We start from the raw sequence: 15,000 nt of genomic DNA on the forward strand, positions 1-15,000 counted from the left end.
CACATTGAATACCTGCGGTGCTTAGGCCTACGGAATTATGTCATCGAATACTGCCGTTCTAACCCCTTTTTTGATGTTTTTTGTAGAGTCACACAGTATATTATCAAGACGGCAGCATCACAGATAGCCTACCATACCCCAAGGTGTAGGGCTACAGAGAGTGCAGGGTGATCATAATGCGACGTCATCAATGCAAGGTGATATATTAGGGTTACTGTTCTTGGGTTGGCGCAGAGACATTGTTGTGATTAAATTGTCCAAATTTCGTGACACAAGCTTTTGACTGCCATTATTTTTTGTCATTTGTTTTCATCATAGACCCTCCAAAATCATATATTATGCATTGAAGGGTGTAGATTCCAAATTATTCCAATTTTGTTACCATTTGGTACTCAGCGCATAGGGGTGAAATACTTAGGCTACTTTTACGTAGGCCTACTTGGTGCTCAATGTGTATAAAATACTTTCCTTCCCTGTATTTTTAAAGGAGAAGTCCAGTTTTTTGAACATAAGGCCATTTTCTGAGTGGTCTGCAATGTTTTAGAGTCCCCCTCACCGTTTATTTCATGTTTGCTGCAGTCTCTGTTATTTGGCTGATTTGGATTTGATCTCAACCAGCTTTAGAATGGCAGTCTGAGCACCTGCAACTCTGTTCTTAAAATCACCTTAAACATTTGTTTTCGAAAGTGTACAGCTCACAAAGTGGTTAGGGGTGTTCACTAGCAGTCCCTAACACGTTTCAAGGCGAAATATGGCTTCTGTCATTTTTTATTTGCCATTTTGTGAAAGAAAGTGAAAGTGAAAGTGAAACTTAATTTACAAATTGCTACATAAAACACACATAAAACACGACAGATGCCATATTTCGCTACAAAAATTGTTAAGGAATACCAGTGAATACTGCTGAACACTTGGTGAGTTGCATATTCTTAAAAACAAATGTTGACGGTGATTTTAAGAACAGAGTTGCAGGTGCACATAGACGGCCATTCTAAAGCTGGTTGAGATCAAATCCAAATCAGCCAAATAACAGAGACTGCAGCAAACATGAAATAAACGGCGAGGGGGACTCTAAAACATTGCAGACCACTCAGAAAATGGCCTTAATGTTCAAAAAGTGGACCTCTCCTTTAATTTTCAAAACGAAAAAAAAAAATACAACACTTTGTCCTGAACTATGCGATTAGATATTAGGAACACTAGATGGTGCTAAAGATCAAATAGTATGTACGGGTAGCTAGCTATATTGGTTCAAGTGGACATCTGTGTTCATAGCTCTCTGGGAAAGGGGTTAAGGACTCAGGCTGGTAATCCAAAGGTTAATGGTTCAATTCCCAACATTGGCAGCTGGGAGGTAAAGGTGACTACCTGATAACAAGTTATTAACTTATAAACTGCCTTAAAAGTCAGTATTATTTAATATACGCTGTAGGATTACTCTTGATAAAATATCACCAATAAGTGAAAGTATCATGCTAAGCACCAAGGTGCAACCGAAATCATTACTAATGCTGCACCATGCATCACCCACAAAATGGCACTCTGAGACCACAAATGGTGCATTAGTGAAGCTTTGCAAGATACCTGGACAAGATTTACAAGATACACTTTGTTTATTGAACTCACATACAGACCTTGGCATACTGTATCTCTGCCATTGTATCTCTGCCATTTTTTCTTTAAAGCTAGTTGTGCCAAGTAACTCAAACCTGGATCTCCTGGCACACAAGACTGCAGCTCTAACCGCTACACCAAAGAGCCATTTGTATGACGGTCAGAACACACACACAACCCTAGTCATGGTCACTCTGCCAGTTTCTGGTTTATTTTTTTGTTTTATCTTTGCTCATCTCTGGTTTCAGTAGAATAATGTGGACAAAACCCAAATTGCATGGAGTGAGATGTTTGTCTATAAGTCAGGGTTTGACATAAACTTTTTTGCACTAGTGTTTTTCCAGAGTGACTAGCCATTCAGCCTTTCTGCTAGCCAGTTTTGTTGTAGGTATGTATTTTCTTCAGAGAGCTTTAGATGTTTTCAGGTTATGAACTAACACATAAACCTCATTGGTGACATCTGCTTTGAATCATGAATTAATAGTGAAAGTCCACCTGGGAAAACCTCACCACGACAAAGTGCTGTCCACAATAGTAATGCTTTCATCATTCATTCCCATAAATGATCTGTCCCTTGCTATATCTTCAGAAAGTATTGATGTGGCATTCTACCATGCTCAGGGTACCTCAGTGTGTGCGTTCCAATATGTGATCTTGTGTCCTCCACTTGTGCTTGTGGTAAGTAATATGTCATGATGACATCATTGACAACAGCATTATATATATAATATCTTGCAAAAGCTCAATTGTAAAGTCATTTTCTCATTTACAAACTGGATGGTGAATGAAGAATAGTCCCCCCAAAAATGTTTTGACAGCAGGGAAACTTTGTTGTTTTCTCCACGGAGGTGGGGCCAGAAGGCGGGGCGAGGCCACAAGCACAAGTGGAGGAAGCAAGGTTGCATATTGGAACGCACACAGTCATGGGGAAGGATAGAGGGGTGGGACAGTTCTTTGGTCAGGGCAACTCCTTACAAACTGTGTCCTCCTTGTGTATCGTCTGGTTAACTTTTGCTCTTCTCCATGACCATAGAACTGTCCCACCCCCAACCTCCTCCATGAATGAGGTCCCCAGAGCATGGTATTGTGCAACTGCACAACTTCCATACTGTTTATATTTTTGATATCCCTCTTATGGTGTTGATGTTTAAAGCTGATTTTGTTGTGTGCAGAGCTGTGTTACAATGTCAATGGGAACTTCCCATGTGTGCTTGCATTATTAATTACGTATTATTGATCTGAGATCATACCATAAAATGAATGGTTAAATGTAGGAAAATGTTTCAAATTGATTCTCTTTTGAGAACCGAACTCGCAATCATCATGCTTTAAGGCCAACTGTTAATTCATGGTCAACCTGCTAATCCATGATTGCCCAAGGTTGAGCTACCTGACACACAGTGTCATACGGCATACATAGTCCTAATTTACAGAATTTGTGTGACTTTCCCAGGTCTGTGTAGTGTAGTGGTATACACAATTGACTGCAATGGTGCAAGTCAGGGGTTCGAATCCCGGGTGGGCAGAGCTGGTCACACAGAGCGAGAGCGACTTGCACTGGCGAGCAGAGCTGGCATAACTCTGGTGGGCAGACCTGGGCACACAGAGCAAGACTAGAGAGATTTGGACTGGCAAGCAGAACTGGCATAACTCCAGTGGGCAGAGCTGGACACACTTAGCAAGAGAAACTTGAAGGGGCATAACTCCGGTGGGCAGAACTGGGCACATAGTGCTAAAGAAACTTGGACTGGCAGGCAGAACTGTACACATATAACAAGAGACACTTGAACTGGTAGAAATGGGCAAAGCTGGGGACACACACAACAAGGCACTTAAAATGGCATAACTCCCATGGGCCAAACTGGGCACACAGACCAAGGCTAGAGAGATTTGAACTGGTAGAATTGGGCACAGAGTGCAGAAGCAACTTGGACTGGTGGGGAGAAACGGGGGGCACACCGAGTGAGACGTGAATTGGGCACACAGGGTGACTTGAACAGGGGACACTGTGCGAGAGAGACTTGAGCTGGCACAACTCCGGCAGACAGAACTGAGTGAGATACTTTGAGTGGTGGGCATTACTGGCATACCTCTGGTGGGCAGAACTGGGCACATTGAGCGAGAGAGACTTGCACTGGTGAGCAGAGCTGGCAAAACTGGGCACACAGAGCAAGACTAAAGAGATTTGGACAGACAAGCAGAACTGGACACACTGAGCAAGAGAAACTTGAAGGGGCATAACTCTGGTGGGCAGAACTGGGTACACCGTGTGAGAGAGACTTGAACTGGTCGACAGACCTGGGCATATGCAAAAAACACATACTTGAACTGGCAGAATTTGGCACACAGTGTGGGAAAGACTTGGACTGGTGTGCAAAACTGGGGGCACACTGAGAGAGACTTAAATTGGTAACACAGGGCACACTGTGCAAGAGAGACTTGAAGTGGTGGGCAGAACTGGGCATACGGAGCAGAGAAACTTGGACTGACAGGCAGAACTGTGAAAACAGAGAGACTTTAACTGGCCAACTGTGGTGGGCAGAACTGGAAAGAGTGAGACTTGACCTGGATCACTGCGAGAGACTTGGCCTGGTGGGCAGAATTGGTGTATTTTGGGTGGTTAGAACTGGGCACACTGTAAAGGGGCATAACTCTGGTGGGCAGAACTGTGCACATTCTGCAACAGAGGCTTGGACTGGTGGGCAGAACTGGGCAGAGAGAGAGTTGGACTGGAGGGCAAAATTTCGGGTGGTTAGAACTGGGCACACTGAGCAAAAAAGACTTGAACTGGCATAACTCTGGCAGGCAGAATATGGGTACAAAGAGAGAGAGATGAACTAGTGTACAGTATATCCAGTGGGCAGAACTAGGCACACTCTGAGACAGAGTGAGTGGTGTATCTCCATAGTACTGACATCGACAACAACATGATTGGCATCACACACTAGTCAACAAACTGAATCTCTGAATGGTATAATGCTGTATCCTATATTAACCCCAGGATTGCAGTGTCATCTGAGAACTTCACATTTAGTTGTGTGGGTGTTTACTCACACAAACATTTGTATAGATTGTGAAAAAGATGGGAGAAGTCACACAACCTTGGGGAGCCCCTAAGGTTGAATTGTGTACTCTGACATACTGTGTCCTATTTAGTAAAAAGGAATAATACCATTTTATGATAAAACACTTAACACTCATGTTGTTTAGTATTTTTAGCAATAAAACAGGCTGTATTGTGTTAAATGTTGCCTAGGCCTTTGGGTCCTCCAGCTATTTCATTACAAAATGGGTGATGCTACTTACGGCATCATTTGTTCTGCGGTGGTGTTTTTGGGCAAATTGCCATGAATCTAATTTTGGATTGACCTCGGTTTTTAAAAGGGACCATATACAATATTTTTTTAAAGCACTTAATGACTATTCATGAAAATGAAATTGGTCTAGAAATCAATAGTGGAAGTGTTGCACACAATGGCAATGCCTTCATCACTCATCACTACAAAGGAGTTGTCCCTAGCTATATCTTCAGAAAGTATTGCAGTGGCATTCTACCACGCTCAGTGTACCTCAGTCATGGAGGAGGGTAGGGCTGGACAGTACTGTCTCCTCCTCCTTGTGTATCGCCTCTGGTTAACTTTTGCTCTTCTCCATGACCTCTACTGTCCCACTCCCAACCTCCTCCATGACTGAGGTAACCAGAGCATGGTATTGTGCCACTGCACAGCTTACTGTTCATATTTTGGCATACAGTGTTGATGTTTAAAGCTGATTTTGATGTGTTAAAATGTCAATGGGAGCTTACATTATTAATTCAACTCAGCACATACATATGTCCCCAACATGAGATTGTTTTGAAAAAGCATGGGCCAAAACAGCCTTAAGGAAACCTCAGAGTGCATCAAGTAAATTAGCTAGCAATGCTACAGGACCACTTACAAAGCAGGATGTTTCAATCACTCACAATTTCATCAATCTATTCCAAGACTTAAACTTTGGTATAATAACATCAACAAAATGGTCACTCAGACAGTGATGCCTGAGGATACATTTTGAACTCCTCCTCCTGCAAGCCCCCTTTTTTGGCCAAAACGGCATGTCCAGATTGTGAGCAACCTAAATTCCACATAATTTGAGACTCACAGGTGTGCCTGGTATCATTGGAAAGACAACACTCTCAGGATTATTGCTGCAGCAGTGCCTGCTCTCTCAATGGCCTCCTGGGCCTTCCACTTCCTCCCAGTTTTTACTTGGATTCCTGCGGTGGCAACTTTAGATAATTTTTCCGTTATTACATATTTCCCTGTGTTCTTATATTGGCACTGCAGTGCAAGGGCTGTCATGGGTAAGCGGTTAGGCCATCAGACTTGTAGCTCACAGGTTGCCAATTCGACTCCCGACTCCAGGTTGGTGGGGGGAATAGTCAACCTACCCTCCTCCATGACTGAGGTACCCTGAGCATGGTACCGTCCTGCCGCACTGCTCCCTTGGGGCGCCATTGAGGGCTGCCCCCTTGCACGGGTGAGGCATAAATTCAATTACGTGTGTGCAGTGTTCACTCGTGTCCTGTGGAGTGCTGTGTCACAATGACAATGGGAGTTGGGGAAAAAAAGAAAGAACAATATCTAATTACAAAGTTCGTCATTTAATATCTTTGATAAATATTTTACATTACCACATGCATAGCCAGAGAGAGAGAGAGAGAGAGAGAGAGAGAGAGAGAGAGAGAGAGAGAGAGAGAGAGAGAGAGAGAGAGAGAGAGAGAGAGAGAGAGAGAGAGAAAGCAGTGATGATACCATACCTTCCACTGGAGTGAATTAGCTTCTATTGTCATCACTGAGACTATGGGTGTGCTATACTGTATTTATTACATCCAAGAGCATAAAAATCCATCAGTTTTTATAGATTAATACATAATGCACCATGGTCTTACATTTCAATTATGAAAAAAAAATTAGCTGCTGCATTTCGTAATAAATTACGCATTCTGTAATAATTTATTACAAGATGCGGAAAATGGTGTTACACAATGCGTAAATTGTCACTGCATTATGTAATAATTTATTACGTTATTATGTAATGCGGTGTTATTACGTAATGCGTTGTTACAAAAGGCTCCTCTACCACCTGAGCCACATAGGCCTACCTGCGATTGAGAAATATGCAGTAAGTGATGTTACTGAATTTGAAATGTTGATACAGAAACATGAGAATTGTTTTCAGGAAGGGATGTTTATACATTTCAAAAAATGATGCGTACAGTTATAGACAGATGAGACTTTTTTCAGGAAGAGATGTTTATATGAATTTGGACTGATTGTGCTAATGGGGGGGGGGGGAAGCACTCTGTGGCAAGACTAACGGGAGAGGGGATTTGAATGTGTCTGCTGCCTGGCACTAATGCCTATGACCCCTCTTGTAATGAGAGAGAGAGAGAGAGAAAGAGAGAGAGAGAGAGAGAGAGAGAGAGAGAGAGATTGAAAGTCTTGACTAGCCTACTATACTGGATAATGTAGGACAGGGCTATTCAAATGGCGGCCCTGGGGCCAAATGCGGCCCTTGGATGGCAAGGTTCTGGCCCCCCATAAGGTCAGAACAAAATGAAAACAAATATTTGTGCCATCTGTGGCTGTGTATAATTTGCAATCACTAACACTTCAGGTTGGGGGTATCTCTCCTATGCATTCACATGAGAGTGAAATCTTATCTAAAACATTGTCATAAATAGACCATCCTAAGGGTACTAAGAAATAGAAAAGCTAATATCTGTTTTCTCTGGTTTCGCACCCCAACCTCAGACACCGTGCTGCTCACATTTATTATATACACATATAATAATTTCACAGATTCTACGTTCGGCCCCTTCACTGGAGGGAATTTGAAAAACTGGCTCTCGGTGACTTCGAATTGAATAGCCCTGATGTAGGAGGTGGATGACGCACCCATCTGTGCAGACAGATCTGATGTCAGCACCACACTCACACTACATTGTGTGAATGAAATGTAGTACGAGGGGATGGTAAAATCAGGCGAGCCACAAATGTGACACTTTTTTTTGAATGTGAAGTGGGGAAATTTAACATTTAATTTGAATTAGTCAGTTAGGATATGGGGGGGGGAGGTGCTGACACAGGCTGAGCACCCAGAACACCCAAAAAGAATGATCTTCATCATCTATCTTCTGCTCACACAATGGGGGCACGACGCGGGTCCATCAGTGGGCCCATGACATGCTCCTCCCTCACTTCGATCTGCCTTGCTCTCTCCCTCACTCATCTTGGCTGTCGCACGCCTCCTCATCCTCCCGTGCTCATCCCTCTCTGTCATGTCTGCCTCCCTTCGCGCTCTCTCTCTCTCTCTCTCTCTGTGGCTCTGCGCCTGCTCGCTGTGTTTTCGCAGTCACTCTCTGTTCGTGTCGTGTATTTTTCCGCCATTTTTTTCTCACTAAGTTTCTTGGGCTTCATTCCCCACTCCCACCCCACCTCCCCCATGGCCTCCGCCTCTATTCACTAGACTCGATTCACTCTCTCTCTTTCTCTCCCACTCTTTCTCGTTGTCCCTCCTTCTCAATTTGTCATCCCCTCTTCCCACAATGACTTAAGTGGGTAGCGATTAAGGTCAAATTAATTTCTAGCACGTTCACTACACACCTTCTAATCTTCCACTTTAGACAATGAGCTGTGTGTGTACTGTATATCTGAGCGTGTGTGTGTGTGTGTGTGTGTGTGTGTGTGTGTGTGTGTGTGTGTGTGTGTGTGTGTGTGTGTGTGTGTGTGTGTGTGTGTGTGTGTGTGTGTGTGTGTGTGTGTGTGTGTGTGTGTGTGTGTGTGTGTGTGTGTTCATGTGATTTCAGGAGGTCCTTCCGAGGGAAAGCTCATTCCGGGAGATGAGATCATCATGATCAACGATGAGCCGGTGGCCTCTGCACCCAGAGAGAGAGTCATCGACCTTGTCAGGTATACACTCTCCCCTTACTCTCCTCTCTCCCGATGTCAAAATGGGTTGCTTCATCGAAATGAGCTACCAGTAGCCTGTTAAGATAGCTCTAACTCTTCTTGTAACGTTCGTTTTTGGGCTTTTTAGCCTTTTTTTGGTGACAGGAAATGAGTTGGAAGTAGAGAGCAGTGAGAGCAGTATAATGAAAAGAAAGAAAGGAGTCGCACACTGGAGCTGAATGCATAATCAAAAACTGTATTAAACAAAGCCGAAAAAAGTAAATAAAACTGACAGACAGGGGACAAACGTTTCGGGTCTAGCCCACCATCAGTGTTCCCAGTTTACTCAGATCAGACTCGAAATGGGGTACCCGACAGGGCCCTAACCCTAATTCTAATGTCAGGCCCGTATTAAGACACTGTGGTCCCCCCGGGCACTACACCTCGCAGGTGCCCCCTTTATGAACAATGTTTGTGTAGTTTGTGTCATGTGGTGCCCCCTAACTGATTGTAAATGGTTGGTGCCCCTGGGCAATGTGCCACTGTCCCTTATGGCCCTAATCAGGCCCTGCCTAATGTACTGTATTTAGGCAGAGAGGAAAGGCAATTGTGAAAGCATTTCAGCCTGTGTCACCTAATGCAGAAGCTGAAACAAAAGCTCTCCTCAGACCTACAATGACCAAGTCATTACTTCTTATTAACCCCTTAGCGCAGAGTCTGTGTTACAACCTTATTGTCACCAAACTATGACCAAGTGTTCATTGGCTACTTAAGACTCTCGGCATTGTCAGGGCAATCTTGTTATGATGCAGTTTATTGTTTTCAGCAAAGAGCAAATGGGCTAAAGACTGTGTTACGTTGTCATAGTAGTGTGGCAGTAATGGTTTTGCAACAAGTAGGTGTTCTACTGGTGGGCTGGAGCATAATATGGTGCTGAATTACAAAATTTAAAAATGTACCTGATGAATGTCTAGGACTGAAATATTGTGTATTTAACCCCTTAGCGCAGCACTATGGCTCTCTGTAATGGCATAGCAATGTTGTTATGATGTAGTTAAGCATTTTCAGCAAGTGAATAGGGTCGCCGGCGACCCCTGCTGCAGTAAGAGGCTACTAAAACAAAATGGTCAGTGTGCAGGAGGTTTTTTTTTCTTTCAAATTGCACATTATGAGGCTACCATAGCCCTATCTCCAACCTTATCTCTAACTCTTAGTATTACTGTAGTGCGCTTTGTACTAGCTTTTGTAGTGCAGATCGGTGGGTAGGCCATATGGATACAGCGCTGGTCCAGCCATTCATCCACCAACACTGTCAGTCTCTCCTCAGCATCCCTCCACTCAAGCGGGCTATTAAGCTTTCCTCACTTCATCTATCCGATAATGATCATCTAATGTACATCGTCAGGTGTGTCACGTCATCGCCAAGTCTGTCCACTAATATAATAATGCTGAAACTTTGCCTGTTTTACAATGCATTCTATCCATACTAGTCTGAAGGAGTTCATATTACAGTGCAGAGAAGGGCTGCTGTCAGCTTTGGCCGGGCCTGGGACAAAGCCATATAACCCCCCCACTCTCTCCCCCCAATGTAATGTAATGAGGACCCTAATTCTGGGCCCCCTTTCTCCCAGGGGCCGGAACAACTGACCCCTTTGTGCCCCCATCCCCCTGGCGTCACTGGTCCAGAGAAATGGAGAGTATAATGACGCTCGGTCAAGCCAAGGTCGTTCCTAATGCCATTTCCAAATGCTTTCTGTCCAGTCTAACAAAACGCGTATAGTGCAGTGGGCAGCATTGGGATGGGTCTTGCGATGGGTCTCGGGGAGCGTGGGGGAGTTCAAGGCCAGGTTAAGGGAGCTCTCTGGCAGAATCATCATGCACCCTCAGCCACTGTCCTCCGCAGTGTTCTCTCTCTCTCTCTCTCTCTCTCTCTCTCTCTCTCTCTCTCTCTCTCTCTCTCTCTCTCTCTCTCTCTCTCTCTCTCTCTCTCTCTCTCTCTCTCTCTCTCTCTCTCCTCCGTAGAGGTGGCTCTCCCTCTCTCTCTTTTTTGTGTGGTGTGTGAGTGTGAATGTGTGTAAAACAGAGAGAGAGAGAGAGCGAGAGAGAGAGTGGTGTGTGTAGTACATTCTGTGTTGAGTTGTCCGAACCCCATGCTGTGCATGCATGTGCAAGCTCTCTTGTTTTGTTTGCTTTTGACTTGCAGCCGCTGGGTGTCTTCAGAGAATCCAGGCTTCTTTTCTGACTGACCACTCATGGCGCTCAAGGGATCGGCACTGGCTTCAAAGGCTTTCGGCCGAACAAAAAAGCCAGATACCCACTGAATTGGCTGAGCATGAATGGCCGATAGTGCCGCCACTGAATGGCCCTACCCTGTTAGGGATTTTTAAGACAATGACTTTCCCAAAGCCAGCAAATGTATTAAGTCTTTATTATTCTTTGAATGGCATAGATAGAGCCTAAAGTGGTTATGTAAGAGATTTGTAGTCCTCCCCTCTCCAGTCGCCTCCAACTGTCTCTCCCACAACAGACTCATCACTGAAACTTTAAGGCTTTTTACTGAGCTGGTTTTCTGAGGGCTAATGAGCAATGAAAGTCTGACGGATCTGGCAACAGCCAACCACGGCACCACCGCTAATGTGCTATACCTGCTGCAGTAATATAAATATAATACAAATAAAGATACAGGATAAAACTTTCAAAAACAGTCGTATATAGGCCTAGACTGCACAGTTTTTATACTGTAAACGTGGCCTGTGCCTCATTTTCCTTATACTTGGTATGATTAGTGTACAAAAGCATATACATGTGGAATGTGTATGAGGGATTAATTGTATAGCACATATGATACTATAAAAGTGGTGATTTCTTTTATAACATTTTACTCCCAATGGGATTAGATGCCCTGCATTGGCAGAGTTACTCTTCTCTACTCTACTCTACTCTACTCTACTCTACTCTACTCTACTCTACTCTACTCTACTCTACTCTACTCTACAGAGAATGACAACATAGATTTAGCAGGCACAATCTAGTACCATATATAATTTCATACCGCAAGTTGTTTTTTCGCCTTATAAAGTGCAATTGGAGATTCCTATTAGTAGGCTAGTATCAACAGCTAAAAGAGGCATTGTCGCTAATGTGAAATAACTGCCACAATGGTATACTGCAAGAGCTAGCGTTTCTTTTTTTAGAATTTTTGTTTGGTGTTTCAGACTTTAATATTGACAGGACAGTTTGAGAGAGAGACAGGAAACGTTTGGGAGAGAGAGATGGGGAAGGGTCGGCAAAGGACCGAGGCCGGAATCGAACCCGAGCTCGCATAGCATACGAGTGCCCTACCGTTAAGACACGGTAGGGCCAAGAACTAGCCTTTCTTCTGTATATATTGGAAGCATGAACTTGGAAGTTAGAATATAGCACCACCTACATGTATCATATTTCATAATGCTACATGTTTTTGAGCTTGGAAATCATTATTATTAGTATCAGCAGCTAACTCTGGCACCATTGATAACGTGTTATATACCTGCCTCACAGGTAGTTGTGATGGGGGGGGGGGGCAATCGCTATTCCGACATACCGGTATCAAAGAATTTAGATTGGATAAGAACTATCACTCGAGGGGAAATGCAATGGCCTCGGTGTAGTACCGTGGGCGTAGTGTGTGGCCAAATGAACTGCAACTGTCCGTCCGCAGTAATTGCAGTGGATAACAGCTGACAAGCATTCATGCCGTCCTATCACTGTTCCACACTCCAACCTTGGCGGTAGTGGCATTGCAGTTTATCTTCATGCCCTGTAGAAGAAATGTGACACCCTTCGCGGCCAAGCCATACTATGCTGTGATGACGTCTGTAATCCCTCTTATCTTAACTCTCTTTGCCACTATTCCGACAATCTAAGAGGCGGGACCGACTTCAGATTAATAGGCCTATTTGTAAGACTTGCCTTTTTTAATTCCTCACATTCTTTTTTGCCCCGAAACAACCAACCTTTTGGACATGACAGCAGCTCTTTGCTCTGAAACAAACAAACAAAAAAGACAAGGGTCGTGTGCTCCATCATGTCTCTGCATGATTTTGGAATTGGTGCTCGACTGGGTAACTTGGCAAGTGGCAAAGTGTCTAACGTCACTGGTTTCAGCACGACACATGTGGAGAGCTCCTTTTTAGATTCAACAACCTTATATGAATACGAAGGGAAATGTCGACTGTCCTGATAGTGTAGGGCTTCATAGTTTGAGTGTCAGCATTCTGAGAATGGTTTGGTGCAACAAAAGCATATTGCATCAATTTCGGAATAGCGGCATGGAGGAACATCATCACTCGGTGGAAAACGAGCTGGTATTGCGAAAATAGACATCAATGTCGGAATAGCGGCATGTCAGAATAGCGCCATGTAACCTTGTGATAGATCTGCTTTAGCATGTTTTGAACTTATATTGACATCTTGTACCACCTAATCCAATTTCATAGCACTTTTAATAACGTTTTTGGCCTCATGAAATGCAATTTTGGAGATTATTAATAGTATCAAGATTTAACAGTTGCTAAAGTGCAATACTTGCCTCAATTTCAGTTTCATAAGTAGGCAGAAATTGGCAACCTGAACTTAGAAACTACAATCTTGTACTGCCAATCCGATTTTATAATGCTTTTCATAAGATTTTTGGTCTTATAAAATACAATTTTGGACACTATTAGTATTATAATTAGTAACAGTATTTATAGCATACCAAAAAAGCCTCTTGTTAAAGTGGACCTTTGATTCATCCTAACTTAACTTCCTGGACATTCCTCACTGGCCCTGGCAGGAAATGTTGCAGTGTTAATTCAACACATAGACAGATGGGATTTGACACAGATGGTCCGGTCCTACTTTCTAAGTGCAAAATGTATTGTGTACCGGACCTTCGCAGACCTGAGGTGGAGAGCTGCACGTTTTTAACTGGAAACCAGAAAGTGCTTGTTTTAATGCACTGTGATAGGGAGTTAATGGGAGTGGCCCTACTGTGACATTCGCCAAGCAAGTCCTGTGTGACTGGCCGGGCCTGTCTCTACTGCTGAGTCTGCTGCACACTATAATCTGAATCAGGGTTCTTATGGCCGACTGGTGACATTTCAACTTGTGGGGAAACAAAACTCCTCAAACTTACGCTACAAAAACCAAGGACCTATTTTGCTGCCACTGTGTGTGTGTGTGTGTGTGTGTGTGTGTGTGTGTGTGTGTGTGTGTGTGTGTGTGTGTGTGTGTGTGTGTGTGTGTGTGTGTGTGTGTGTGTGTGTGTGTGTGTGTGCATGTGCATGTGTGTGCGTGCGTGTGCGTGTGTGTGTGCGTGCGCGCGCGTGTGTAGACTTGGCTGATTATGTGTGTCTGTGACAGTGTGTGCCAGAGTGCGTGTCTGCTGTGACAGTGTGTGCAGGGGTATGTGCCTGTGAGAGTGCATTGCCATCTCTCTCCTGTGTGTGTGAAAGGGAAAGAGTTCACCGCCTGTCGTCTCTCAGCTCCCACTACAGTCTGGTGCCTCTAAACACATTTCACCCAAGAGGAACAGATATTCTGGCATCTGGGAACTCCAGCATTGCTGGAATACTCTGTATGACCTCCCGGAGCCTAACCTAAATATGTCTTTTCAACAATCTCCTTGCCTTCGTTGGTGTATCTGTGCATAGTAGTATGTGAATATGTAGGCCAGTATCTGATTTGCAAATTGTGGAAATTCATCCCAATTCTTGATTTAGTGTAGTAGTTAGTAATGTTTGTGACCTATTTTATCTCTCTGTATTCATGTACTGTAGTATGTCTATGTTTTCCATTTCTTGCCTATTTTTCTTTCCTTCACAAAGGAAATCACAAAGTGCAAAATTATTTGCATAGACTAACCAGTCACAGATGAACCAAGAAGATTTATTAAACCTAGTGCTGGGACATTTACAGAGACTGGACATAGGCCTGTTCATTCATGTGCCATGTGCTCCCACCGGGATTGACATCTGTGCAGTCCAAACTTTAAGACAGGCTGCAACATGAATGCATATTTACCTTGACAATTCTGTTAATATATTTTGAACCATTAGGTCTTCTTGGGTGGGTAACCGTACAAATGAGGTCTTCTTGGGTTAAAATAAATAACCGTGCAAACAAAACAGTTCAATACCCATGTAAAACCTTTCTCATCATCCAAAAGGTATGATGAAAAAGGTATACTATTCTGTCTCTCCTTTGTAATGTACGTCCAATGTGTCATATGATGTAATTTAATGTAATGTGTTAATGTATTGTGTATTGTATTGTCTTGTCTTCATGCGCACTAAGGAGCTGCAAGGAGTCGATTATGCTGACAGTAGTACAACCCTATCCGGTATGTCCACACATGCAAGCACACACACACACACGCACGCACGCACACACGCACGCACGCACGCACGCACGCGCACACACACACACA

The 15,000-nt window shown here is 43.7% G+C and overlaps 1 protein-coding gene across 1 annotated transcript in view; it reads left to right on the forward strand.

Moving 5' to 3' along the window:
• The window catches only part of LOC134464240 (FERM and PDZ domain-containing protein 4-like), a 41,209-nt gene that overhangs the window by 3,011 nt on the left and 23,198 nt on the right, over nt 1-15,000 (forward strand). The window contains exons 2-3 of the mRNA XM_063217715.1: nt 8,468-8,570; nt 14,868-14,913. Of these exons, the coding sequence (XP_063073785.1) occupies nt 8,468-8,570; nt 14,868-14,913 (149 nt within the window). The remainder of the gene's footprint in view (nt 1-8,467; nt 8,571-14,867; nt 14,914-15,000) is intronic.

The sequence above is a fragment of the Engraulis encrasicolus genome, chromosome 15, assembly GCF_034702125.1.
Source record: "Engraulis encrasicolus isolate BLACKSEA-1 chromosome 15, IST_EnEncr_1.0, whole genome shotgun sequence".
NCBI classification, from domain to species: Eukaryota; Metazoa; Chordata; class Actinopteri; order Clupeiformes; family Engraulidae; genus Engraulis; species Engraulis encrasicolus.